Genomic DNA, 27,437 nt, shown 5'->3' on the forward strand with positions numbered 1-27,437 from the left:
CAGGTCCTCCTGTTGTTCACTGCTGGGTGGGAAAAATAAATAATTTTCTTGTGTCCAGTGAGATGGTACAAGGTTAAGACACTTGTCTAGTTTGATCCCTGGTACCACATACGGTACCCTGAGCACCACCATGAGTGATTCCAGAGCACAAGGCAAGGAGTAAGTCCTGAGCACTTCCAAGTTGGCCAAAAAACAAAAATTACTTTAAATTTAGACTACAGGGCCTGGAGTGATCATAGAGTGAGTTGGGTGCTGACCTTGCATGCTGGCACCCCATATGGTTCCCCCAACCATGAGGAGTAATTCCTGAGTGCAGAGCTAGGAGTTAGTCCTGAGCACCGTGGGGTGTGGCCCCCAAACCAAAATGTTCAAAGAAGAGAAAAATGTATCCAAAATAAAGGTATCAATATATAGGAGGCCTCTGGTGACTGAGGGGGCCACACCGAGCTGACCCCACTATGCCCCGGCAGTGGGACCCTCGGAAGGAAGGTGGGTCAGCGTACAACTGGGTTCTCGTGACGTCTTTGACCTCCCCTTGAGTGGACGGTGAGCCCCGGCCAGCGGTGTCCCCTCCTTCCCTCTCAGGCGCTGCCTTGGCCTCCTATGCAGGCCAGACAGGAAGGGGCCACTTGCCTGTCACTGCCACATCCTCTAGCCCAGACTGTCTCAACTGGAGCCACAGTGGACATCACAGAAATGGGGGCCAGGGATAAGCCTAGGAGTGGGAGTGGGGAGGAGAAGAGGCCAGAAGGCAGCCACAGGAAGGGAAAGGTTGAGGATCACAGGTGTAGCCCATCTACAGCCAGGATTGTGCCCTGCCAGGTGCCCCGGAAGCCTCCGGTGTTGCTTCCCACTGTGACTCCTCCTGCTTGGCGTAGCTTCTAGCCCGGTCCCGTGTTAGGGACTGAACCCAGAGCCTTTAGAGAACTGCGGCGTGTGTGCCACTGCAGAGTCACGTCCCGGCCCTCTGCTTGCTGCTGCCGGGCCCACAACCGTGTCCCTGCTCTGTTGCTGGGATGCTCCCCTCAGCTTGGCTGTGGCTCTGCTGTGGCCTCTGTCCTTTGCTGCTGCTCTGCCCACTGTGTTTTCATCCCCATGGCCTGTGGCAGTCACTCTCCACGCCTCTCGGATCCAGTGGCTGGCTCTGGTTTCCTGGCGTTGAGCTTCCCAGTGGTATTTGGTTGGCCTTGCCCTTTTGCAGCTTTCTAAGCTTTCGTACCTCTGACCTATAATTTTCTCTCTTTTTGCGGACTGGGTCCTTTGAATAGTGACCACTCTGGCTTCATCCACTGAGCCCCATCCCCCACTTAAGTCTCCTACTTCCGGTTCCACAGCTGGCCACCCTCAAATTCTAAGAACCGCACTGTTCCAGAAGGCACCTGTGTGCCCACTCCCCTCCTTGCTCTAACCTTGTCTACCCAGTTCCTTTGCCCCTCAGTTGGCTGTCACCCCTCAGGACACTTAGCAAGCTCTATAAGTTCTACCTCAAATACATCTCAGGTTAGGCCACTAATATCTGCCCTATCCTCATCATACGACCATCATCTGTATGATTTCCCTACCACCCCCAAACCCAAGAAGCCAACATGAACTTTCAGTGGGCTGAAATAATATAAATCATTATTACTTTTAAGTCTTTGCAAAGACCAAATATACTATCTGTTCTTAAGAGTTTAATAGGGGACAGAGAGATGGAACAGCGGGTAGGGCATTTGCCTTGCACACAGTCAACCTGGGTTTGATCCCCAGCATCCCATATGGTCCCGTGAGCAATGCCAGGAGTAACTCCTGATGCAGAGCCAAGAGTAAGCCCTGAGCATCTCTGGATGTGATCCAAAAAGAAAAAAAATTAGTATCTGAGTACAACAGGTTATTTGCCTTGCACATGGCCGACCTGGGTTCAATCCCTACACCCCATATGGTCCCCAGAGTCCTGTCAGGAAGAAGTCCTGAGCCCCACCAATGTGGTCCAAAACCAAAAAGAGCACACTCAGATATTAAACTTTTTTTTCTAGTTTTGGCCATACCCAGTTGGCTCAGGACTTAAATCCAGACCCTGTGCCAGGGACCACTCCTGACAAACTCGGAGACTATATGGGATGTAGGGGATTGAACCTTCATGCAAGCCCCACTGTACCATCTTTCCAGTCTCATCTGAGTATAGAGGACAAGATACTGAATGGGTTTTGGGAACTAGGAAATGGGACTGGAGCTTCCTTTGTCCAGCCCCGTATCAACCTGCTGTTGTAAACTCTGGCGATGGTGTGTACATGTGCCCAGAAATCTAACAAACCACAACCTAAGCCTCCCACTGGACCTACTTGGGCTAAGGGGGACTAATTCTAGAACTCAGAAAGTCAGGTGGCACTGGGGACAGGCCCTGGGACCACGATGCCATGCAGCTTTCCAGTCTCAAATTCCACTCACCCTGCTTGGTCACGCTGATCAGGGGTCGGCACTTCTGGGTCTCAGGTACTCCTCATTCTCTCCATTTTCCAGGTTTTGTAAACTCTGTCAATGGTGCGTACATGTGTGTACATGTTTGCAGTGGTTTCTGCCTGCTCTTCTGACCCCAGATGAAGGTGAAGCTGCCTCCCTCCTATAGGACAGGCCCCTCAGGAGGTCCCTGTGTCCCGCACAACAGCTGCCATGCTCTCATGACCTCCTGTGCTGCCCTTCAGAGCACTGACTGCTGCCCTCAGTGATGGTCTGCCCGGCTGATGGCCTTCCCAGCCTCCTAGTCCCTGTCCTTGCCCAGCACAGCACCCAAGACATGGCAGGCACTGAAGAAATGTGCACTGAGGGAGGAGCTGTCTGCATGCGGGTGGCTGCCATGAAACAACACAGATGAGACTGAAACTGCACACGCACTTCTCACAGAAGCCCACCAGGAAGCCCAAGCCTTCGGAGCCAGGAGCCAGGACAGTTCTGCCCCCTGCTCATTCAACATGTGCAGACAGAGCTCTCTGTCTCTGTCTCCCTAAGGCCATGGGTCATAATTACCTATATCACAACCTGATATAGGTAATTGTAGGCACACCTCAGAGAGAGTGCCCATTTAGAGATAGGCTGCAATAAAGTCAACACTGCAATAAAGTGAGTCACGTCAGTGTTTGGGTTCCTTAGTGCACTTAAAGGTTATGTTTATGGTTGATCTTATTCATGTGGGGTATAGAGAAACACAGTAGGGGGCCCAGAGTGATAGTACAGCAGCTAGGGTGTTCGCCTTGCATGCAGCCAACCCAGATTCCATCCCTGGCATCTATATGGTCCCTCTAGCGCTGCCTGAGTGAGGGCCAGGACTGAGCATCACCAGGTGTGGTGCAAAAACAAACAAGAAGCACAGTGGTGACCAGACCTATAGTAGAGCAGGAAAAGCACTTGCCTTGCATGCAGCTGACCCAGGTTCGATCCCCAGCACCCCATGTGTTCCTCCAGCACTGTCAGGAGTGATTCCTGAGTGCCGAGCCAGGAAGCAGTGGTCCTGAACACTGCTGATTTTAGCCCCCAGAAAAAAATAAATAACAACAACAAAAGAAACACAGTATGCCTACTCCAGATGGAATCCCAGTGACCAAGCGCTTTCACAAGCAAGGCCCAGGTATGCGAGTTCCAGGACTAAATTTCCAGGTTGCATGGTGGCAGAGGACCTGGGCTGTCCCTCCCCGGGTTCCCACCCACCCAGAAGACTGGCTGTTATGCCCACAATTAGCCTCTGGGCACCATCTTAGCACACCAACAGTCCTAGCCCAGAGACACAGTAGCAAGTCCCAGAAGACACCACAGCCTGGAGATCTCTCCAGGCCCCATACCAAGCCAATATCGCCGGGACACTCCAGATGAAGCAGGTGCAGGTGCTCCCCACTTACTCCAGATGGAATCCCGGTGACCAAGAGCTTTCACAAATAAGGCCCAGGTATGCAGGTTCAGGACTAAATCTCCAGGACGCATGGTGGCAGAAGACCCGGGCTGTCCCTCTCCGGGTCACCACCAGCCCTGGCCCAGAAACTCCCAATTGAATCCCAAAATGGATTAGTGCCATACAGAGATGTCTCTGGAACCCAACCATCTACAATCTAGAAATTTACATTTATAATCACAGCTGCGCAAGCTCTCATGATATTCGAAATGAGCTATGGAAAATATATTATCTAGCATCTGCCCCTGGCAGGTAGACTTGAATGGTGGTGGGAGAATTCGAGCAAAATTAATGCCCCAAATTAGAGAGAGAGTATTGGGGAAATTGTCTGCCACAGAGGCAGGGTGAGGACTGCGATGTGTATATATGTGAGTGGGGGTGATACTTGGGACATTGGTGGTGGAAAATGTGCACTGGTGGGAGGATGGGTGTTCCATCATTGTATGGCTGAATCTCAAACATGAAAGCTTCGTAACACTATCCCACGGTGATATAATAAAAAACTAATGTGGAGTTCATGCCCAATTCAATTAGCTAAATCAATGGTTGAAGAAATAGCAGTGCTCCTACATTATTTAAAAAAAAAAAAAAAGAAACACAGTAAGGGTGTTTTACTTAAACACCAGAGAATGGTGGCCATGATAACAGACTCAGTCTACTCAGGTGAGTGGAGAACAAGAAAGGACTTAATGGGACTGGGGGGTAGTGGCTAGTGGCAGAACTCTTGCATGTGTGAGACCCTAGGCTCCATCCCCAACATTGCATGGTCTCCTCAGCATTTCTGGAAGCAGCCCCCAAGGTCTAAACTGGGAGTTGCCTGCAGCACTTCTGGGTGTGGCAAAAAAAGTTAATAATTAAAGAGGTAGCTAGAGTTCCTGGTGGAGGCCTATCGGCACATTGGTGGGTGTGGGACAATGACATTGTCAGCCTAAAACATTAACAGTATTGTAAATCAGGGTGCCTAAGTAAGTGATAATGATATGGGGCTGGGAAGATGGTCATGTGGGAGCCCCAGGGTCAATCTCCCATGTCTTATAGCCCCCGAGTGACCCCAAATCATACTCCAGGAGTAGCCCCCAAGTGCCACTGAGTATGGCCCCCAAACAAAAATGGTACATCCAGAAAAACTATGCTTTATTGCTCTGAAACACTGGCCATCGCTGAGCCTTGAGTCCTAAGCCTGTGGTTGCACCTTCAGTCCGTAAAGGCAAAGTCTGGAAATGCAGCAGAGGCGCGGGTCAGGCGAGCACAGCCTGTCATCTCCGGGGCCCACCTCCAGGACTGTCAGCACCACCTGAGGGTTCTAACTCCTGCCTTTGGGGGAGTTCCAGCCCGTCCAGGAACCAAAGGAAGTACGCAAATCAGCTTGATGAGAAAGAATATACGTGAACTGAGGGGAAAGTAAGCGGCCAAGGCCTCGCTCCCCTCCTTGGAGAGAGAGAGAGAGAGAGAGAGAGAGAGAGAGAGAGGAGAGAGAGAGAGGAGAGAGAGAGAGAGGGGAGAGAGAGAGAGAGAGAGAGAGAGAGAGGAGAGAGAGAGGAGAGAGAGAGAGAGGAGAGAGAGGAGAGAGAGAGGAGAGAGAGAGAGAGGAGAGAGGAGAGAGAGAGAGGTGAGAGAGAGAAAGAGAGAGAGAGAGGAGAGAGAGAGAGAGAGAGAGAGAGAGAGCCCTCACATAACCCAGCAGCAGCCCCACGGGCCTGCATCCAGCCACGGGCCTGCCTCCTGTTCTGGGCACCATCTGAGCTGCAGACTCAGGACCCGGGATCCACCACCACGCTCTGCTCCCCCACATCCCCAGAGGCCTGGTCCTCTCTCGGTTCAGAGCCAGTCTGCTGCTCACTGCATTTTCTCCTCAAGGCCACAAAGTGGGTCAGAAGTCAGGGGACAGAGTGAAGTGCAGGAAGGTGAGGATTAATGAACAGCTTTAAAACAAATTAAAAAAAAATTGTGTAAGAATTTGTAAATGTTTAGGCTTCGTCAGTGAATTGCTCCTTTTCCTCTCCCCAGAGAAGATTGCAGTGGTCTTGCGAGCACGCCTAATTCCCCGGGTTTATCTTTAAGCTTTCCTTTGTGTTTTACCTCTCATTGTCACAATTCCTCAAGTCAGTCTTGGTTACTTAGAAACCAAAATTTCTGGTGATTCTGGACTTTGTTTCGAAAGTGATGCCTTGCTTTTCTATTTCCCCGATAGCCTTTTCATATTTTCTATAGAGCAATGTTGCTTCAACACAGGAAGTTCGTTAATGCTGTGCTCCTAATATTTGGGAGTTGATTGACTCTGAAGTACAAATCTACTCCAGGGTATATAATTACTTGATTCAGGATTCAGTTGCTGTAGTTTCTAATACCCCAAAAAGGGGCATCCCACCGTGCGCCTTGAACCCCCATGGAGAAGGACAAGCTGAACCCGCCTGAGGACCTAGTCTGGGATTTATAGGAGAAGTCCAGCAGCCTTGCACTTAGCGCTCAGAGCACTAAGTTTTGGAATATATTTGAAATCTATGTGTCTTACTATGTTTATCCAAATAAGTGAAAGTGTTAATAAGAAGTAAACTTAATTGTTTAATATGTACAACTTAAGGGAAAGAGAAAAGCAATAGAGATGTCCCTGGGAGACAGTGTCTCCTTGAGTTAATTCCCCCCAAGAGAACTGCCTCTGCCGAAATGCTTTCCCTCTGTAAATGATCAACCACATCTACATGCAGTCCTGTACCTCAACCCCCTTCAGATGTTTTATAAGTATGCTAGCAACTCACACGAAATGGGCCATTTTGACCACCAGTTGGTGGCTCCCCGTCTCTCTGTTCCTTTGCTGAGGAGGCCAGGGAGGCAGCTCTCGGCCACCAAACTCACGCATCACGCCATCACCCTTTGAACTCACTGTGAGCGTATTTGTCAGGCGCTTTACCGTGGCATCTGATAGGAGATGTGGCATGTGTGGAAGCTCCCTGAGATATTTCAAAACCTAGGGGAGCATGACAAGTGTCCTGGAGGGGACAGTGGACAATTTGAGCAGTGAGTCGCCTCACATTTAGGTCTTCCTGCCCTCAGCTTTTTTCTGCGCTGTTTGTCTCGTAAAACTCACTGGTTCCCCAAAGCAAGAGGAACAAGGAGTACCACAGGACTCTTGCTCCCCAATTCCTGTGCTTCTGATTTGACCACATCTACTTCGGAGCCTGGTTCTCTGTGACAGAGAGAACTATGGGCCCTCCCTTAGCAAGTGGCCCTCCTGAACAGTGATGGCCAGTGCCCAGTGTGTCGGCTCTTCACGCACGTCACCATGAAGCCTTGGAACAATCTGCAGAATGGCTCCAGCCACCTCATTACAGATGAGCAGACGGAGGCTCTGAAGGGGAGGACTCTGGCCCATATCCCAATGGCAGTGCTGGTGCCGACCCCAGGGGTGTGATCTGACTTCTGCCTCTTCCCCAGCTCACCTGAGCGCAATCTCTCTCTCTCTCTCTCTCTCTCTCTCTCTCTCTCTCTCTCTGAAATCCCAGGCAGTAGTCCAGGCTCTGTGCATACAGATCACTCCTGGCAGGCTCCGGAGGTGCTGGGGATCAAACCTGGGTCAGCTAGGTGCAAGGCAGGGTACTATCACCCTGGCCCAGGGGGTCAGCTCTTGTAGAACTCAGGGGACCCTATCTGGTGCCCACCACATGTCAGGGGGCACTTTAACCTCTGTACTCTCTCTCAGGCTGCCTAGGTACTATTTCTGACCCCATACAGCAGAAGCTGCCTCGTACCCACCTGCCCGGGGGCCCAGTTCCTGCCCCTCCCAGCAGGCCAGAGTCCCAGGGGAGCTCTGCTTTCCCCTCTCCTCTGCATCGCAGCCAAACATTAGACCTGGGCCCCAGATTCACCCAAGCAGAACCTTCCTCCCCGCGAACTCCCTGACAGGTTCTGAGCACTGTGGGTGACTTGGGCATGGCCCTAGAGCAGGTTCAACTGTTATGAGACAGAAAAACTTCTTCCCACATGCCAGACCAGACACCCAGATAGGGCCCCCGCTTCCTGTCTGGGTTCCTGCTGTGCCCGGACTAGCTCAGAGCTGCTCAGAGGGCACCTCCCTGAGTCTCCTGCCTGGGAAGAGCAGTTCTTGTTTTCTTCTTTGCCACTCACCAGTCGAGGAAGAAGCAGGGGCAGGTCCTACCTGCTCCCCCAGAAGGCAGCCAGGCCTCTCCCAGCAGTCCAGGGCATACATAACTCCCCGTGGGTGTTGGGAGGGAGCGGGTGTGTGGCGCAGGGATGCTCCTTCTAGCATTCTTTCAGGAAAAACAGCTTTTAGGAGCCAGGAGACGAGACCGCAGTAGGAGCCTCCGTGCCCATTTGAAAGAGGAAGGCGGCTGTGCCTCTCTCCAGCTGAGCCCTGGAAGGAGGGCCCAGGACTTCCAGCACTCAGGCTGCAAGATTAGCCAAATCTGTGGCCGTCCCAAGCTTCCTTGCAAAGGCCCGGAGCAGGTCTGGCTAGCCAGGCGATTCTGGATACCCCCACACACGTTCTCCCTCACCTGGGCCAGCCTTCTCGCGGGGCTCCAGGCATGGCCACCAGAGGGCGCAATTGGCTCTCGGGCGCAACACTGGATCAATTTGGCAGGAATATTCCCCGAGATTGCAGCTTCCCTGCTTCTGGGGCATTTTCAGTCCAGCATGTGAGGAAGACAGATCCTAAGGCCGAGAGAGGGACACTGAGCTAGCATGGATCCCCAGGGCAGAGCATGCTGGGAGGAGCTAAAGGCAGGAGAGAGCGACTGGAGAGTAGTACAATAGAGAGGGCTTGCGCCTTACACGCAGCCAAGCTGGGTTTAATCCACTCTTTGTGATTCCTCGAGCCCCACCAGGAGTGATCCCTGAGTCCAGAGCCAGGATTAAGCCCCGAACACGGCTGGGTGTGGCCCAAAAGCAAGCAAACAACAGGGGCTGGAGCGATAGCACAGCGGGTAGGGCGTTTCCTTGCACGCGGCCGACCTGGGTTCGATCCCTAGCATCCCATATGGTCCCCTGAGCACCGTCAGGAGTAATTCCTGAGTGCAGAGCTAGGGGTAACCCCTGTGCATCACCGGGTGTGACCCAAAAAGAAAAAAAAAGCAAACAACAAAGAAAATAAGGGCAGGAGACGCAGTCTGCTCTCGGCTCTCGGGGAAGAAGGACTAAGCCCTCATTTACCCCCCTCTCAGATGCCCTGGAGATTTCCATGAACACAACTGCCCTTAGTATTCCCTCCCCCCGCCCCCGCACACATGCACACACACACACACACACACACACACACGCACACACTCGCACAAGGCAGCTGTACCATCCTGTGGCTCTTGATTGGGCTCCCTGACAATTTCCTTCCAATCATCTTTTGTCCCTGTCACTTTAAGAGGGTCTGGAGGCATTGGCTCCTGTAGCACTGGCTTTAGAATCTGATCCTCCAGAACCAAATAAAAGTCAATCTAAGCCTAAATTAAGAGGAAGAGGCCTGGAGAGGGTAGGGTTGAAGCTAGTTCAAAGGGGTGGAAAGCAAGCACTAACACTTTTGGTCCCTGACGTGCACAGCCCCGAGCACCCGAGGGCCTCAGCACTGCTAGGCCTGAACTGCCAGATTGAGTATCACTGAGCGTGGCCTTTGTCCCCCTAAAACAGGCCTTTGTCCCCTTAAAAAATAAATAAAATGGTGATTTATAAGTAAATATATTTAAGTAAAAAGTAAAGTAAAAGTAAAGGCCCTCCCGTTGATCGTCGATTTGCTCGAGCGGGCCCAGTAACGTCTCCATTGGAGAACTTTGTTGTTACTGTGTCTGGCATATCGAATACTCTCGGTAGCTTGCCGGGCTCTCCGAGAGGGGCGGAGGAATCGAACTCGGGTCGGCCATGTTGGCCGCTTGTAAGGCGAACGTCCTACCCGCTGTGCTATCGCTCCAGCCCTATTTATTTAAGTATATTTTAAAAAAGTTTTTGGGTTACCCCCAGCTATGCCTGGGGCCTGCTCCTGGCTCAGTGCTCAGGGACCACTATTGCAAGGGCTTGGGGCACTAATCATATGTGGACCCGGCAGCTGAGCTAGGGTTATGGTGGTCATCACCACAGGGTAGGCAAACGCCTTAACCTCTGTACTAGGGCTCTGCCCCCAGTCCCTCCCCACCCCCTGCCCCCATTTCTATTTAAAAAAAAAAATTAAAAGACCAGAGATGTGGTAAGGTGTGTAGCTTGCACACATGGGAAGTGGTTTTACTCTGTCCAGATTGGGAAAAAAAAAAAAAGCCCGAGAATTCCCCCCTTCCCTTCTGTGCACTCTTCCATGGGGCTGTGGGTCTTTTGTGAGGCCCTCCCTCTGTGGCCTTTATTGGTCACATGCAGTAACTGCGGGATGGAGGGGGGAGGGGGGCAAGGGAGGGGGGAGGCAGGGTGAGGAACAGTGGGGGTGGAGGGGGAAGGGCTCGCCCGCCCCACCCTGGGATCTCAGGCTGTGGTGGGGCCCCTGCAGAAGTTCCGGTTGTAGAAGTGGCGGTTGTCCCTGGTCAGGGCCACAGCCAGCTGGGTCCAGAAGCTGACCTGGCCACTGGGCTGGTGGGGCCAGAGGAGGACGCTCTGGCGGCAGAGGCGCTGGCGCAGCCGCACGTAGCGGGAGCGGTAGCCGTCGGGGCTGAGGATCACCAGCACCACCACGTCCTTGCGGTCATCCAGCAGGCGCTGCTGGGCCAGCAGGAAGCTGGCGCGCACCAGGCCGCTGACCTGGTCGGTGTGTGCCAGCACGAACACCGTCTTGCGGCTCCTGTAGACCGAGTCCCACATGTTCTCAAAGAGGGTCTTGCCGGGGAGCCAGTCCCGCTCCTCCAGACACAGGCGCAGCGCCCGGCGGCCCCGGCGCTCCTCCAGCCGCACCCGCAGCTCGTTGTACACCCAGTCGGCCACGGCGGGCTGCGCTTTGTCAAAGACCACAAAGGCATCGTAGGGCAGGGCCCCGGCGCCGCACCGCCACCCCCGCCGGGGCAGCCAGGCCAGGCCCAGGTGGAAGCAGTACCAGAGGTCCCAGCCGCAGAGGTGGTGCAGCAGGGGCAAGGCCAGGCCCAGCAGCAGGGCCAGCAGCGAGAGGCCGAAGCAGTCCCAGGAGAGGGTCTCGTCCAGGCAGAGGCGCAGGTCCTGCGTGAAGATGCTGCGTCCCTGCAGCTGCCGGGGACTGCCACACCTGACCCGGCTGGGCAGGCCGGGCACGGCAGCCTGCACCTCCAGCAGGAAGTCCACGAAGGGCACACCGCAGGCGCAGTGCAGAGGGTTGGCGCTCACGTCCAAGCTTTCCAGGCCCACGGCCACGGTGCCGAACCACGAGGGCTCCACCGTCTTGAGGGCGTTGTCGCTGAGGTTGACCTCTCGCAGCCCCTTGGCCGGAGCGAAGAAGCCAGGCGTCACGAAGGTGATGCTGTTGCTGCTCAGGTCCAGTGCCTGCAGCCGGGTGCCGTTGGGCAGGCTGCCGTTGGCCAGGGCCTTCAGCTGGTTTCCCGCCAGGTCCAGCGCGACCAGCTCGGGGAGGAAGGCCAGGCTGCTCCAGTTAAAGAAGGCCAGGAAGTTGTCTCGGAGGCGCAGCACCTGCAGGCTCTTGGGAAGGTTTTCCAGGCTGCGAGGCAGAAGGGTGTGCAGGCGGTTCTGGGACAGGTCCAGCAGCTGCAGGACCGTCAGTTCCTGGAAGAACCGGAGATAGAGGTCTCCCTCGGCCCACATGCGGTTGAGGTCGTTCCCACTGAAGTCCAGGGCCACGAGCGAGTCGCTGCGGAGCTGCTGGGACACGCGACTGTCGATGTTGTTGTGCGCCAGGCTGAGGTGGCGCAGGGCCTTCAGCCGGGCCACGAAGCTGAGGTTGTGGCCGATGCCCTGCATGCTGAAGGGCTGGCTGTTGTAGCTGAGGTCGAGCGCCTCCAGCCGCGGCAGCTCCGTGAACGAGCGCCCGTGGTACAGGTCCAGCTTGTTGTGGGACAGGTCGAGCACCCGCAGGCTGCTCAGCGGGGTGAACTGCGAGCCATTGACGGCCTGCGCGATGCTGTTGCTGCTCAGGTGCAGACACTGCAGGCGCGAGAGCTGCGCGAACATCTCGGGCTGGATGCTCACCAGGTTGTTGCGGGACAGGTCCAGAGTGAAGTTCAAGCTTTGGCAGCTGGGCATGAACTGCTGCCCGGCGTGGAGCAGGGGCTGGCGGCCTGGCGCCGGAGCCCTGGGGGGCGGCCGAAGCAGCTCCCGGCCCCCTGAGTTGCCGGTGGGGACCGCCGCTCCGCTGATGCGGTTGTCGGAGAGGTCCACGAAGCGCAGACCCTGGAAGGTGCCGAAGATGGGGAGCTGGGCCCAATTGATGAAATTCATCTGCAGGCGCAGGCGCTGGAGCTGGGGCAGGCCCCTGAGCGGCCGCAGCGTCTCGCTGTTGAGCAGGCGGAAGAAGATGCCGTGCATGTCGAGCTCCCGCAGGGCCACCAGCTTCCCGAAGGACGGGGCCAGGTGCAGGCGGGCAAAGGACACCTTCTTGTGGTAGTTGAAGGACAGGTTGAGCTTGCGCAGCTGGCGCAGGCTCTCGAAGGCCGTGGTTTTGGTGATGCAGTCGTACAGGAAGTTCTCGCTCAGGTCTAGCACGGCCAGGTGGGGCAGGTTCCGGAACCAGCGCCCGTCCAGGCTAAAGAGAGAGCTGTCCTTCAGCACCAGCCCGCGGAGGTTGCGCAGGTGGACGAAAGCGTCGGGGTGCAGACGCGGGAAGCCCCTGGGGCACTCGGTGCAGGGGTTGCGGGCGTGGTCACAGCGCCGGCAGTTGCCCCCCATGTCCAGCACCTGCAGGGAGGTCAGGTTGGCCAGGTCCTCGGGCCCCAGGGCGACGATGTGGTTGTAGGACAGCAGCAGGGACTCCAGGCTGGGTGGCAGGTCGCGGGGCACCCTGGTGAGGTTGTTGTACTTGAGGGACAGGTAGGTGAGGTTGCCCAGGCCCAAGAGGGCACCCGGGGGCACCACCACTGCCTGCCGGCAGGGGTTCTTGTAGTAGCAGTTGCCGTCCATGTAGAGGGAGCGCAGGGCGGGCAGCCCCGTGAGGCTCGCGGGGTCGAGCACCAGGATGTTGGTGCGGCTCAGGGACAGGGTGACGAGCGAGCGGGGCAGAGCGGGCACGTGGGTGAGGCCGTTGTAGCTCAGGTTCAGCTCCTCCAGAGTGGGCACGCGCAGGAAGGTGTGGGGCTCGACGGTCATGCGGCAGGGGAAGTGCAGGGGGCTGAGGCCCACCGGCGGGCAGTTCCACTTGAGGTCCAGGCGCCGCAGGCTGGACAGGTGGGCGAAGTCGGCGTCATGGAGGTGGTGGATCCGGTTGGAACGCAGGGACAGGCTGGTGACGTTGGCCCGGACCGCCACTGAGAAGTGGGGCACGGATGTCAGGAAGAGCCAGTCACAGTTGACTCTGCCCGGGGCCTGCAGCTCGCAGGGCAAGAAGGCGGGCAGTGTACCCAGGGCCAGGGCCTCGGCCAGGGTGACGGCCTGCACCAGGAGAGAGAAGGGGAGCCGGGCGCTCCAGCGGGGACCCTGCAGGGGACAGGGGTGGAGAGTGAGTGTGGCCAGCCCACCTCACAGGGTCTCCCAAGACCCCCTGACCGAACCTGGACTGAGGTCTCAGAGCCAGCCCTCGCCCCAGAATGGGACTCAGCCCTGACCCTGAGAGCTGCAACCCAGACTCAGGATCTAGAACTTTCTCTCATAACCGAACCCCATTGGGGCAGGAGAGCCAGACAGGGGTCCACAGCACCCCCACCTGCGCCCAGCCGGCCCCGCCGCCATCCTGCCCTACTTCCCTCTTCTCCTCCTAGGGCGCCATTTCACTTTCCATTCCAGAAAGGCCGCACCCGGCCCCCCTTCCTGCAGCCACCTGCCCACTCGAGCCAAGACCCAGGCGGGAAGGAGGGTCTCCTGCGGGCAGCCAGGCTGGTCACCCCTCAGCCCAGACAGACCAGTGCGGGCTCCGCCACCTCAGCCCCACAAATGCATCTGCCTTGCTGAGGGGCTGGGAGTTGTGGGGGGGCAGCAGCTGGGGGGCAGCTGGGGCGCAGTGGGGGGACTCAAGTCGGGTACCCAGCCCGTACCCACCAACCCAACACACAGTGGTTGGTCTGGCTGCAGGCAGGACTGGTCACACCAGATAGGGCTGGTCTCTGCAGTCTGCAGGGGCCACCTTCCACTACTCTTGAGTCCCCCCCTCCACTCCCGCCACAACACAGGCTGTCCCATCCCAGCTCCTACCATGACAGCGAGTGGAGCTTCTCCAGAGGGTCCGGCTGCCCAGCTGGCAGCAGCCGCAGGAAAGATATCCCTAACCCGGGTCCCTTCCCTCTGCAGCTCTGAGAACAGAGGAAGTGAGAATTTCTCAGTGCTCCAGTAAGCCCACTCCCAACCCTCCTGGGCTGGGCTGCGGGGGGTGGGGGAGGGATGCAGTGATTCAGAAACTATTTACATAGCCAGATGGCAGACGTATACTCCTTCCTCTTTCCAGTGTCCTCCGCCAAGTCCCGCCATATCCCCCGCAGTCACACACCTGTCCTCCGGGATGTCCAGGGAGAAGCAGAGGCCCAGAGCCCAGTTAGGGCCGTGAGGGCTACACCAGGCGGGGCTGGGTCAGCCCTTCGGTCCTTCTGTGCTAGGAGGACCCCTTCACCCCACTCCTCACCGTGCACCACCTTCAGCCCAGCCCCTCCCAAACCCTGTGGTCTGTCCCCAGGGGGCACCTGCTTCCACTCCAGCCCTGCCGGGCCCCCTGCCGGGCCCCCTGCCGAGCCTGCCTTGCTGTCCCAACCCTGCCCTGTTCACTTCCAGGTGCTGGAGCTCAGGCCCAAAACTTCAGTGACCCAGGACCCTCAGCCAGTCCCATGGGTCCCCTCAGAATTCGCCCAGAACCAGTCCCTGTCCCACTGCCAGCCCACAGGACTCAGCCTGTGGGGTCTTCTGCTCTCACCCCGTCTCCCATCCCCTCAGCCCTTGCTTGCATGAGGGTCCCCCCTGCGCAGAGCTCCTTGGCCCCTGCCTGGTCTGAGCTGCTGCCGAGAACACATCCTTGGGCCCCCCTGACCACTTCCTGCCACCACTTGACTGCACACGCACCACCCACGGCTTCTAAGGGGACTGTCCCTTGGCCTAGCCGTGCCCTCCTCCATCCACACACATGCCCTCCCTGGGCCACTGAAGACCCTGCTCAGGACCCTTTCCTTGAGACCTGCCTGATCTTGTCTGCCTGCCACCCCGCCCAGCACTTAGCAGCCAGCCCTGCCAACACCCCCAAGCCCTGAGTTCTTGGGGTTCTTGAGAACACCTGGTCCCCTGCCTTGTCCCTGCTTGTCCCTTGTCCCCGAGCATCTGCTTTTTCATGTGGGAGGCCCAGGTTCAGCTCATGGTACTGCAAAGTCCCCTAACACTGGAAGCAATGAGCCTTGAGTAGCCAGGTGTGACCTCAGACCCCCCCCCCAATAGAAAATAAGATGTGCTCCCCAAAGCAAGGACGGTGGCCATGCAGCAGCTGAATCCCACAAACCTCCCCACTGACCCCAGCCCTGCACACTGCCCCTGCCCCGGCATGGGAGGGTCTTATCAACCCCAACCCCACAGCAGAGATGGAAGTTCTGGGCCTGCCAAGTCTTGGGTCCAAGGGAGGCATCTTAGTCTCCCCTAGTCCCTGCGACCAACGCCATGGGCACCCAAGCACTGATGAGCACCCAGGGACATTGCTATGTGCATGTCCCCAGGCTTGACCCAGTAGGCTAGGCTGTCCACAAACTCTGACTTCAGAAAGGCTGGGAAACCCAGTGAGCAGAGCTTAGCCAGCAGAAGGCTGGAGAACGCACCCAAGGAGGTCGATGTCCTACCCCTGAAGCTGGTGGCCAGATTCCCTTCCCATGAGAACATCTTTGTAGTGTGGTTAAGGAAAGCACACCGGGATTCCTGGAAGTAGGTCATCCTGTGTCCCTACCACACAGGGATGAAGGGGGATGGACTTCAGAGCAGAGGGCAGAGGCTGGCTACACCTCTGATAGGGAAGATGGGGATGGGGCTGCAAACCAAGGAGAGCAGGCAGCTTCTAGGAGCTGCAAATGGCAAGGAAGTGGGTTTTTCTAGATCTCCAGAAGGAATTGGCTTTCTCTGTGCCTTGATACTAGCCCTGTAAAACTGATCAAGATACCAAGAAGAAGCTTTTCTTTTGGGGGGTGGGGCGGGGGGAACTGCCTGTGCTCAGGGATCACTCTTGGGGAACCATGTGGGGTGCCGAGGATTGCACCCGGGTCACCTGTGTACAAGGCACGCGCCCTACCTGTGGTGCTATCTCTCCAGCCCAAGCATTTTATTCTTTTTTTTTTTTTTGCTTTTTGGGTCACACCCGGCGATGCACAGGGGTTACTCCTGGCTCTGCACTCAGGAATTATTCCTGGCGGTGCTCAGGGGACCATATGGGATGCTGGGAATCAAACCCAGGTCGTCCGCATGCTAGGCAAATGCCCTAACCGCTGTGCTATCACTCCAGCCCCCACCCAAGCATTTTATTCCTATATTTTATTTTTTTTAATGAACTTTTTTTTTTTTGCTTTTTGGGTCACACCTGGCAATGCACGGGGGTTCCTCCTGGCTCTGCACTCAGGAGTTACCCCTGGCGGTGCTCAGGGGACCATATGGGATGCCGGGAATCGAACCCAGGTCAGCCGTGTGCAAGGCAAACGCCCTACCTGCTGTGCTATCTCTTCAGCCCCTAACGAAGACTTTTTTTTAAATTAAGTTGTATTTTTTTTCTTTGGTTTTTGGCCAGTTGTCAGGTCTTATTCCTGGTTTTGTGCTCAGGATCACTCCTGGTGGTGCTTGGGGACCATATGGGATGCTGGGGATTAAACCCAGGTCAGCCCCGTGCAAGGCAAGTGCCTTATCTGCTGTACTATCTCTATGACCCCTTATTCTTATATTTTAACTGGTGCTGTCTTAGGGTCTCATGTTCGTGATGCTTTGTGTCAGTATCCACAGTGCTCCCAGACACCCCTCGGGGACTTGTGTGAGATGGTGCCCCCCCCACATCCACATGGGGTCCGAAAGCCCCTTCTGAGCTTTGAGGGGCCGATCCACGCACAGTTGTCCAAGTCGCAGACAGAGGTGGTCCCTCAAGGTCAAATTCAGGCGTTGATTTAAAAATATTTTATTCTTTAAAAAATACAGCATTCAATCATCTCATCCTGCAGTGACTCCCCTGCCCTGCCCAGTGGCCAAAGGCTTCTGTGTCCTGGGGGCCAGGCTCACCCTAGGCCCCCCCACCCAGCTCCCCTGAGCCTGCTGGGCAGGGCCCCCAGATGCCCCGGGCACAGAGAAGTGGGGAGGGGGCCGGGAGAGGTGACAGAGGTGGCCCAGGGGGCCTGGGAAGCTGCCCCCCCAAAAAAACAGCCCCACCCTGGGACAGGGCTGAGGAGAGAGGTGGGCTGAGGACCGGGGTAGCCCCCGGTCCTCCACTCGCCACATGGCTCAGTCCGGCCCCTTAGCTGTCGTCCCCGTTCTCCCCAGGGCCGCGAATGAGGCGCTTGTGGCCCCGCTTGCCCCCCGGGCCCTTGGGCTTGGCGAAGGCCTGCTTGAAGGCGTGCTGCTTGGGGTGCACCTCATCGTACAGGAAGTCGGCCGTCAGCTCCGCGCCATCATCGATCTCAATCTGCACAGGGACAGTACCCAGCACAGGATCACCCCCAGTCCCAGGACATCCCCGCCCTGGGCGGTCTTGGGCCTCCTGTGTCCCTGGGGGAGGAGGTGGGCACCTGACACCCACCTTCTTGGAGATCTCCAGCTGGAAGTCCTGCTCCACAGAGTCGAGGAGGCGGCTCTTACAGCTGGAGTAGAGCATGCGCTCCCGGATGCTGCACTTGTACCCGGGCATGGAGTAGATGAACACTGTGGGGGTGACGGTGTGAGCCCGGGCCGACCTGGGCACCCGCAGACCCACTCTGGCACAGTGGGGGCCCCGCGCTGTGGCCACTCACCCACAGACTCGAGGGAATCACCCTCGTGTGTGTGCTTGTAGAGGAAGAAGTGGTAGCGGGCAGCATCTCGGGGGATCCGCGAGGGCAGCTGGGCCACTTCTGTGGGCTCTGTGTGTACCAGCTCAATCGTCTCCCGCTCCAGGTCCAGTTTCTGCCGGAGGGCACGGGGTAGTGAGGGAAGCCCGGTGGCCACACAAGGCAGGAACCAGCAGCGGGCAGGGGCCAAGAATGAGCGTGCTTAGAAGTCCCCGTCCTGGACCATCTTCCAGCGCTTCTCAAAGAGAAGTCCACCCCTCGCCCAGTGGGAACTCTGTGCCCAGGAAACTCCGGCAGGAAGAATTCTCACGTCCAAGGCAGTGCCCACCCCCCACCCGCGACCTCAGAGAGATGTCCACTGGACTGACTCCTCTTCAGCAGGAGACCTCTGGCGAGGCGCCTTGGAGGGGGGCATCACTCTACTGCAGAGGGACCCTCCCGGAAGAAGTCCAGGACTTGGGGTGAGGGGTCAGAGTGAACCAGGGTGGCATGTGGACATGCAGTGTCGCGGGGGGTGGGGGGTGAGGTGGCGGCTGTACAGGTGCGCAGGGCTGGGCAAGGGCAGGGAAGAGCAGGCAGGGCCCCACCAGCTGGACGTAGTTGACGGCTCTCTGCTGCAGCTGCTGCAGGGCGCGCTGGGCCGCGGGCTGTAGAGGGAAGGCGAGGCCCTGCAGGGTCTGGTGTTTGCTCTCCACGCTGATCTCCGTGTTCACCTGGGGGCCGTGACAGTGAGCAAGACCCCTGGCCTGCCTCGCGGGGGTGGGGGGGGCGGAGGAAACCCACCGGGAAGCCCAGGCCTGCCCGCAGGGCCCACCTCGTTGATGCGAATCTGCTGCAGCTCTCGCTCGGCGGAGGTGAGCGGGGCGGGCGCCGCGCAGGACGACAGGTGTTTCTGGTAGCCCGCAAAGGAGAGGTCGTCCTGGCGGGCGGGCACACAGCTGTGAGTAGGCACGTCCGGCTCCAGGGCCCTGCGCTTCCTCCGGCCTTCCCTCTTCCCCCGAGCCGGGCACCCACTAGATCGAGGACCCTGCCTAAGACCGCACCCTCGGGTGGGAGGCCCAGCATCCCACCCTGGGCCAGGGGCTACCTTCACAGTCCCAAAGAGCTCATCCTTGATGTGGCCGCCCCCAAACTCCTTCTTCACCGTGGCCCGTGTGGCCGCGTACAGCATCTTCAGTCGCACCTGGAGGGCAGAGGCACTGTGGGACCCGGAGGTTGGGCTGCCCCTCCCGCAGCTTACAAAGCCTCCAGGTCTACAGAGCACTGTGTGGAGAGAGGCTGCAGTGTGGCGGTGCAGACAGCAAGGGGCGCCCTCCCACAGCCCAAAGCCCAGAGCCCCGGGCTGATGCAGCTGTGTGGGCTGGAGGCCCAGGGGCCTGGTTCCTCTCTGACACTGGGGCAGGCCTGTCATCCTGCTCAAAGCCTGCTTCCCCACTTCCTGTTCCTGGGGCTGGGTCTGGGTCCCCAAGACTCACAGGGGAGTTATCAGGCGACCAGGCGAGGAAGAGCCACTCGAAGCCCTGGGCATTCCTGGAGTCCAGGCGGAAGAGCAGATAGCAGGGCTGCTGGGGGTCCAGCAGCGGCAGCACAGCCCGGTCATAGTCTCTGTCCCAGCTGCCCACCGGCTCCCGCGAGGCCCCCAGCACAAGCTGCTCTGGGGACAGAGGCAGGGTGAGCCGAGGTGCAGCCACTTCCCAGGGCAGCCGGACTCCACAGTCGAGCCCAGTCTCAGCCACTGCCCGCCCCCGTCCATCCCAGGCTGAGGCACTATGAGCGAGCCACATGCGAGACAAAGCCGCCAGTCAGACAGCCCAGCCACGAGTGTGCACACATGCACGCACACCGTCACACACACACCCCATCACACACACATGCACACCCCACCATACACACACACGCCATCACACACATGCACACCATCATACGCATGCACGCCATCACAGACATGCACGCCATCGCAGATATGCATGCCATCACACACACACCCCATCACACACATGCATGCCACCACACATACGCACACTATCGCAGAAACACACACCATCACACACACACATGCTATCACACACATGCACGCCATCACACACATGCATGCCATCGCAGACAAACATGCCATCACACACACCCTATCACACACATGCACGCCATCACACACACGCACACCATTACACACATGCACACCATCACACGCACGCACGCCATCGCAGACACGTACACCTCACACACACGCATACCACTGCAGACACACATACCATCGCACACACGCATGCCATCACAGGCACACATACCATCACACACACACGCCATCACACACACACACCATCATATACACATGCATGCCATCACACACGTGCACCCATCACGCACACCCTATCCAACACATGCACACCATCGCAGACACACGCACACCATTATACACATCTATGCCATCACAAATATACACACCATCACACACAGACACCATCACACATGGACACCATCACACACATGCACACCATCACAAACACACACGCACACATGTATCACACACATACAGCTTCACAGAAATGTATGTCACTACACACATGCATGCCTCACAGACATGCATGCACACACTCCATCACACACACACACACACGATCGCAGACAAGCATACCCTCACAGACACGTATGACCTCACAGAAACACATGCCGTTACATACACATGCACATCATCAGACACACGTGCATACATGCATCACACACACATGTACAACTTCACAGAAACATACGCCATCACATACATGCATGCCCTCACAGACACGCATGCACACACAGCATCATATATACAGACACACCATTACAGACATGCACACCTTCACAGACATGTGTGCCCTCATAGACACACACACCATTACACACATGCACGCCATCGCACACACATCCCCCATCATACACATGCATGCCATCGCACACACACACCATCACACATGCACACCATCACAAACACACACACATGTATCACATACACATACAGCTTCACAGAAACATGTCATCACATACATACATTTCCTCACAGACACGCATGCACACACACCATCATATGTACACGCATACCATCGCAGACATGCACGCCCTCACAGACATGCATGGCCCCACAGACACACACACCATTACATACATGCATGCCATCACAGACACAGACGCCATCACAGACACGCACATCGTCATAGATTACACACATGCACATCCATGCACAGAAGGGGCTTTGAGAACGTCCACAAATGTCCAACATAGACAACTTGCACCCACAGCCACCACCACCATGTCCCTCTCAGGGACACCACACACCAGGGTGCTCACTTGGACCCCACCCCAGCCCAGGGCATGTCACCATGTCACTTCCTGCTCCAGAAGCAAAGCAGCAGGACAAGGAGACCGCCACCACCGGGCCCTGGAGAGGCCGGGGGTGCAGGCTGTCCTGCCCTCAACAGGAACAATCCAAAGCCCCCACACTGCCCCAAATAGGCTGCTTCCCTGGCTGTGCAGGGCTTGTGGCGTTCAGGCTGACAGGCAGCCCCCAGCCCTGGAGACTCAGCCTTGACCATGCACTACCCCCACCCTAAAGCAGAGGCCTCGGCCTGAGGAAGAACAGGAGGAAGGGAAGAGTCGCTGCCCGGCCAGGGCTCCTCACCCCGGACCACCAGGCCTTCTGGAGTGAACATGGGGTCCAGCTGTCTGAGGTCCCAGCAAGCCAAGCCCACCACCTCTCTGCAGGCTTCAGCCCCATCTACCTGCCCAGAACTGGGATGAGTTCGGGGCCCGTGGGCTCAGCAATCAGTCTGAGAAGACTCCAATGACTGGGAACCCTGTTTAATTCATTGCCAACATGTTCAAACTGTTTGGGTTTTGCAACAGAAGTGGAGTTCTGGGGCCAGAGAGCTCAAGGATCGAGCACGTGAGGAGCACACAGCACCGGGTGCGTGACAAGCACAAGACTGATCCCGACACACCGGGACACCTCCCCTCCAGCACCACCAGGTGGAGCCCCCCACGGCCAAGCAGGGCACTGCCAGGTCCAGGTACTGCCCTGGGCCCCCTAGCACCACTGGAGTGTGGGGGACACTTGGAAAAGGTAATTTCCAAGCCAGAGAAAGAGAGCGAGCTTGGTCCCTAGCAGCACATATGGTCCCGCGGACACCGCCAGGACTGATCTCTGCGCAAAGAGCCAAGAATAGCCCCTGAGCACCACTGGGTGTGACTCCAAAACCCAAAATAAATTAATGAATCAAAACAGACTTTAAAAAGTATAATTCAAGGAGGCGGAGATAGTACAGTGGGTAGGGTGTGTGCCTTCCACACAGCTGACCCAGGCTCAATTCTCATATGGTCCCCCCCAAGCCCCACTAGGAGCGATCCTTGAGAGCAGAAACAGGAGTTAACCCCTGAGCACCAGGGGTGTGCCTCCCCCATACCCCATACACACACACACACACACACACACACACACACACACACACACCAAGAAAGACCCAGTAAAATTCATGATTTCTGTAAGAAAAACCTGGAGCTCAAGCCACAGCCAGAAAGAGCGCAGGGACTGGCTGGGGGGTGGGGGAGGGGCTGGAACCTCTGGGTACTCCTGGGGCCCAAGGACCCTAATGCAGATGGAAAGCGAAGCCCATCCAAAGGGGCCTCCTGCTCTCTAAGGGGGGCAGGGGGGCCTGCTGTCCCAGGAAGCCTCATTCATCACCTCCCATGATGACCCTGACCCAACCTCTGAGAGCAGCTGAACTTGAGGACCCTGGACAAGCCTAGCACAGCTCTGGTCCTGAGACCTGGGGTAAACTCTACTCTGGGTACACCCTGCTTTGCGCCAATTCAACATGTGAAAGGTCGGCGGGGCACCAATTTGGTGGGGGGCCCCCAATGGACCCACCACTGCTTCACTACCAAGAGAAGCTAAAGACCTCCCAGGGGACCGATCCTATCCCCTCTTGCAGCTACCCTCATTTGCACAGTTCCTCTCTCCTACCCTGTCCCCCTAGCTTCTGTCTAATCCCCTCTGTCCTCAACCTGCCCCTGGCAGCTCACGTTCACCCAGTCCCCACGTCCTGTACCCTGGAACCACTCCCTGGGTTATTCCCTACCCTACAGGCCTCGATCAAGGCCCAGTCACACCAGTATCCTCCCAACCTGCCCTCAAACAAGCTGAACAGGAGCCCCTTCTTCCCATGGTGAGGGGAGCACCTCCCAAGGGCGTGACACCACTTTCTGAGGCTTCCTTTGGTCAGCAGTGAGGCCAGGAAGAGGCACCAGCTCCAGTGGGCAGTGTACTGCCCCCATCCCACCCCCGCTGTGCCCTTCTGACAGTTCACAGCCCGTGGGGGAGCCGGGTCAGATCCTGGGCAGGGCACCCACAGCACTCCCGTTCCCTGCTTTGTGTAACGGAGTAAAGACCATGCCCCCCCACCCCCACCCCGACGGCTTCCTGCTTCTGAGAGGGAGAATAAGCCCCAGCCTGAGCCCGCGCCTGACAGGGCACTCACCGTCCTCGATGACGACTTTGATGAGCCGGACGGAGCCAGCCCGGGCCTTGGCAAAGAATTCCTTCAGCTCCTCAGTGGCTACGAGAACAAGAAACATGGTGGGAGTGAGCACAGTGGGGACACACTTGGGCCGGTGGCGTCCTGCAGGGGCTGGGGGCCGCGCCGAGAGCCGAGTTAAATACGGTCCCCCCATGTGACCCGGAACCTGAGACGCCGATGAACACACGTCCCAAATTTAGTCAGCAGAGGTGCCAGGCGGGCAGGCGGCTGGCTGTGGAGGCTCTGGTGACAGACGGCCAGGGTTTAGGGAGACCCCCAAAGAGAAGGCGGGCTCTGGCCAAGCCAGCCAGTTGAAGTGAAGGCCCCGCTCTGCCACCACTGTCCCCGACCTACCCCCAGGACTGGGCTGGCCTGGGGTACTCCTAACATTGTGATACCCACAGATGCTGAGACACATGAACCAATGTTTCCCAAGTGCACTGCCCTTGCATACACACACACACACACACACACACACGCGCGCGCGCACACACACACACACGCACATGCCACATGGCAGATGGGCCAACAGGACCCAACCTAGTCTGGCATCTGTGTGGGACAGAGAAGGGAGACTATCAGAAGCCTGTGGACATGCTGTGGAGGCTGGGGTGCACTCTGCATGCTGGCACCCCTAGTCCAATCCTCAGTGCCTCATGGTCCCCTGAGGACTACCAGGAGTAGTCCCTGAGCATCGCTGGGTGTGTCTCCCAACCAAAACAAATACGTTCAAACACTGACACACAACTGGTCAGACATAAACGGACATACATGTTTAGGTATTATGCAGAGTCACACATACAGTCCCATGGTGCTAGCAAACACACAGGCAAATGCAGAGTTAGCCAAGAGGTGGCACAAAGTCTATGCTGGCACACCTGCATGCACACCTAGCCCCAGTCTACCAGACAAGAAGTGCCAGCCTGGAGGGCTTCCTGGAGGAGAAGTGGACTTCAGGAACTAACCCAAAACAGACCTGTCTGGGTCTCTGGGTCAAGGAGCTGGAAAGCAATGGCCAATGATCAAGGGGCCCAAATGCTGAAGGAAGGTTCATGGTAAAATCTGGGGAGCCACGGGACGCCAATGATCCCTGCGTTCAGGTGCAGAAACCAAGGCTGGGCCCTACTTGGGTCTCTGGGTGCTCCGAGGACCAGGCCAGCATGACCTTGTAGCGGTCCAGGGGTCAGGGGAATTCTGTGGGAACACAGCTGGAGGGCTGAGGTCAGAAACTAATTATAGGATTCAGACTGGGCATCTCGGGGGATGAGGGGGGGCTTTCGTCTAACCCACTGGGGTCATGTCCTCAGAGGCCCCTGGTGCTGAGTGACCCTGAGCTGGACCCCCTCACTCTGCCTGCCACCCTAAGGCATCTGGGTGGCCAGGTCCAGCTCAGCTAGCTGGACTGGAGCTCATAGCACCCAGGTGAAGACTGCCAGTGTGCAGACCCCTAGCTGGTGGTCCCCTCAGCCTGGGCTCTGGGGCTCCACCTTCTCCCACCGCACATGACCCCTGACCCCACTGCACTTGGAGCTCTTCCACAGGGTGGAGACAATGTGGGCAACAGTGCGGAGGGGCGAGAAAACGGGGGGAGCTGGGGAGGGTCTCCGCTTACTGCAACCTCGATTCTGTCCCTGTGCTGAGCTGCTCAGACCCTCAGGAGGGGAAGACCGAGATGCCAGTCCCAAGGGAGAGGCTATAATGCTCCCCTTCTAGGGTTACCAGGGCAAAGTGACACCTGGCAGGGGAGAGAGTTGCCCTCCTGGGCCCCCACACCCATGCCTCCTCGCCCCCATCAATAATCCAGAGCCCAGGCCTGGGACACCGGAGCCTTCAGCATCAAAAATTCATGCCCCCTCCCCCATGAGCTTCAGGTTACAGGGCCCTGTCTGCCCTGCTGGAGGTCAGCAGGCTCACACCTGCGGTCAGGGCAGGGTGGTACCTGGGCATCCAGGGAGCTCCCCTGCCACCTCCCTGGGCCAGAAATGGGAAGGAGTGGCTGCTCACAGGCAGGAGGGGTCCAGGAACTCTCTCTCTCTTCACGGGAAATGGGTGGTGGGGGGCGAGGTGTGCCCAGAGCAGGGGGGAAGCCGCACCTCTCTCAGGTCCCTGTCAGAAGCAGCCGCCCTGGCCGGACAAAGCGGAAGGAAGGGGCAGGAAGGGGCAGGTCAGGCTGCTCCCTCCTCGGGGGCTGAGTCAGGAAGTCGCCCCTCCAGCTCCTGCTGGGGCCCAGTGTGCCCAGACCCAGTCCAGCTAGTCCCAGGGCACCTACCAAGGCAGTCCAGCCACCCAGCCACAATGCCACAACCGCAAGCCGAGCTCCAGGCGGTCAGCAGGGTCGATGGAGGTGGCCCCGGGCGGGGATCCGGGTGTGGTGTGAGGAGTGGCGGAGGGCCAAACCGCCTCGCTTTCTGGGCACGTCGCCTGGCTTCCCCCCATAGGCCCGGCAGCCCTCGCAGGCCAGGTAAAACTAAGACACCCTGGATTCCTAGGCACTGGCTTCTCTCCCGGCCCAAGGGTGGAAAGCACATCTGGCGTGGAGGGTGGAACCCCCACCCCCAAGCCCTCTATGTGAATTCTCTTCTCGGCATCTCCTGGAGCTGGACTTTCAGGCCTGCATGGGGCTGACTCAGGAGATGAGGGTGGGGGTGGGGGAGGGAGACAAAGGAGACAGATGGGAGGTCAAGGTCAGATGGGCAACTCTTCACCCCACTTTGTAGACTGGGGGACTATGTGAGAGCTGGGAGGAGCTAAGGTCCCATCCTCACTCAGCCACAAACCCATATAAGTCGAACACAGGCACATCCGGTACATGCATCCATGGCAACAAATGCACACTGAGATGCGCCCTGAGTGCGCGCACACAGACACCCACAGACGTGTGTACACAGTCACGAAACACGGATCTCCAAAGATGGTTGCATGCGACGGGGCTCATCCCACTGGCCGTTAGAGCATATGCATGACTGACCCTGGGCACGCACAATCCAGATGTGTGCAGACTTCCCAGCTGTGCACATCCGGGTACACCCACCTCCAGCCCAGGGGCAAAAATATACAGATGGGCATGCACGGGAAGACCCGTGCCCAGATGGGTACGCAGATGCTTGCACTCCAGCAGGGTACGTACACATACACCCACTCCCGGCTATGCACACTTAAGTCTGCCCGCCCAGATGCGCCCACCACAGGCGAGCCGCGGCTGCAAGAGAGAACAGGAAGCTTCCCCGTTTGAGAGCCGGGAGGAAATAGGGGCCGAGAGCCGGGAAGGAGGAGGAGCAGCCGCCAGCGGAGACCCTCAGCCCCCTGCCCGCTCTGCATCCGCCCTCACCGTGGATGCCCGTCTGGTGCGCCATGGCTCCGTGCCCTGCTCCGCCCGCGCCCTCGGACCCTCGGCTCGGCCCTGCCCCAGCTCCGCTCGCTCGGACCCGGAGGAGGAGGATGTGGCGGCGGCCGGCAGCCTCGCGCTGCTTCCCGGGCGGTGCCGCAGGACCCGCCCCCAGCGCGCCCCGCCCCCGATGGGCGAGGCCGGGGAGGCGGGGCCTGGGCTGCGCGTGCGCGCAAGGGGCGCATCAGCCTCTGGATGGGGCTTCGGAGGGGGCCTCGTCCACGCGTCCCTGCGCCTGCGCCAGGCTTCGTGGCAAAGACCACGTGTGGCCGAGCGTGCGTAGGTGCACGCCCGTGTGTGCGCGCGCACTCTAATTCTGGAGGTCTGTGTGAAGCACATGCAACTTCATGCAGCCCAGAGCAGGTGGGTTTGCCAATTTACTGGGAAATTGACAGATTCTCCCTTCTATCCCCTTTGGGGAATGGGAAGAGGGGGAGTCTGCATCTGGGTAATGGCACGTCCAAGGCAACATTTCCTGGGCACCTCCAGTGCACTGGGCCTCTCAAGGCCGACGTAGCCCAAGAGTCTTACCTCCTGCTTGGGGCCCAGATTGACATACCAGA

At 57.8% G+C, this 27,437-nt stretch overlaps 1 protein-coding gene across 2 annotated transcripts; it reads right to left on the reverse strand.

Moving 5' to 3' along the window:
* Positions 1–10,349: 10,349 nt before the first annotated feature.
* Positions 10,350–27,005, reverse strand: LOC130037496 (twinfilin-2). Of its 2 annotated transcripts, none has more exons than XM_056129336.1 (9): positions 26,818–27,005; positions 23,451–23,528; positions 19,419–19,597; positions 19,031–19,126; positions 18,758–18,862; positions 18,531–18,656; positions 17,908–18,058; positions 17,697–17,818; positions 10,350–13,447 (listed from the first exon to the last, which is right to left on the reverse strand). In XM_056129336.1, exons 1-9 carry the CDS (start codon positions 26,840–26,842, stop codon positions 10,367–10,369), a joined length of 3,963 nt encoding a protein of 1,320 aa, XP_055985311.1. In that variant the 5' UTR covers positions 26,843–27,005; the 3' UTR covers positions 10,350–10,366. The 2 variants fall into 2 exon arrangements, with proteins under 2 accessions (XP_055985311.1, XP_055985312.1); XM_056129337.1 differs by lacking the exon at positions 10,350–13,447 and adding an exon at positions 17,066–17,582 and having other exon boundaries at positions 26,818–26,994.
* Between the last annotated feature and the right edge of the window lie 432 nt (positions 27,006–27,437).

The sequence above is a fragment of the Sorex fumeus genome, unplaced genomic scaffold (genome assembly GCF_029834395.1).
Source record: "Sorex fumeus unplaced genomic scaffold, SorFum_2.1 ptg000072l, whole genome shotgun sequence".
In the NCBI taxonomy this organism is placed as follows: domain Eukaryota; kingdom Metazoa; phylum Chordata; class Mammalia; order Eulipotyphla; family Soricidae; genus Sorex; species Sorex fumeus.

Excerpts from the sequence above, each read along its gene's own strand:
- LOC130037496 (XM_056129336.1), bottom strand. The coding sequence starts at position 26,842 with ATGGCGCACCAGACGGGCATCCACG. Across the intron at positions 23,529-26,817 it reads GCACCAGACGGGCATCCACG|CCACTGAGGAGCTGAAGGAA; the intron begins GTGAGGGCGGAT and ends TTGTTCTCGTAG. Across the intron at positions 13,448-17,696 it reads AGCTGGAGATCTCCAAGAAG|GGTCCCCGCTGGAGCGCCCG; the intron begins GTGGGTGTCAGG and ends TGTCCCCTGCAG.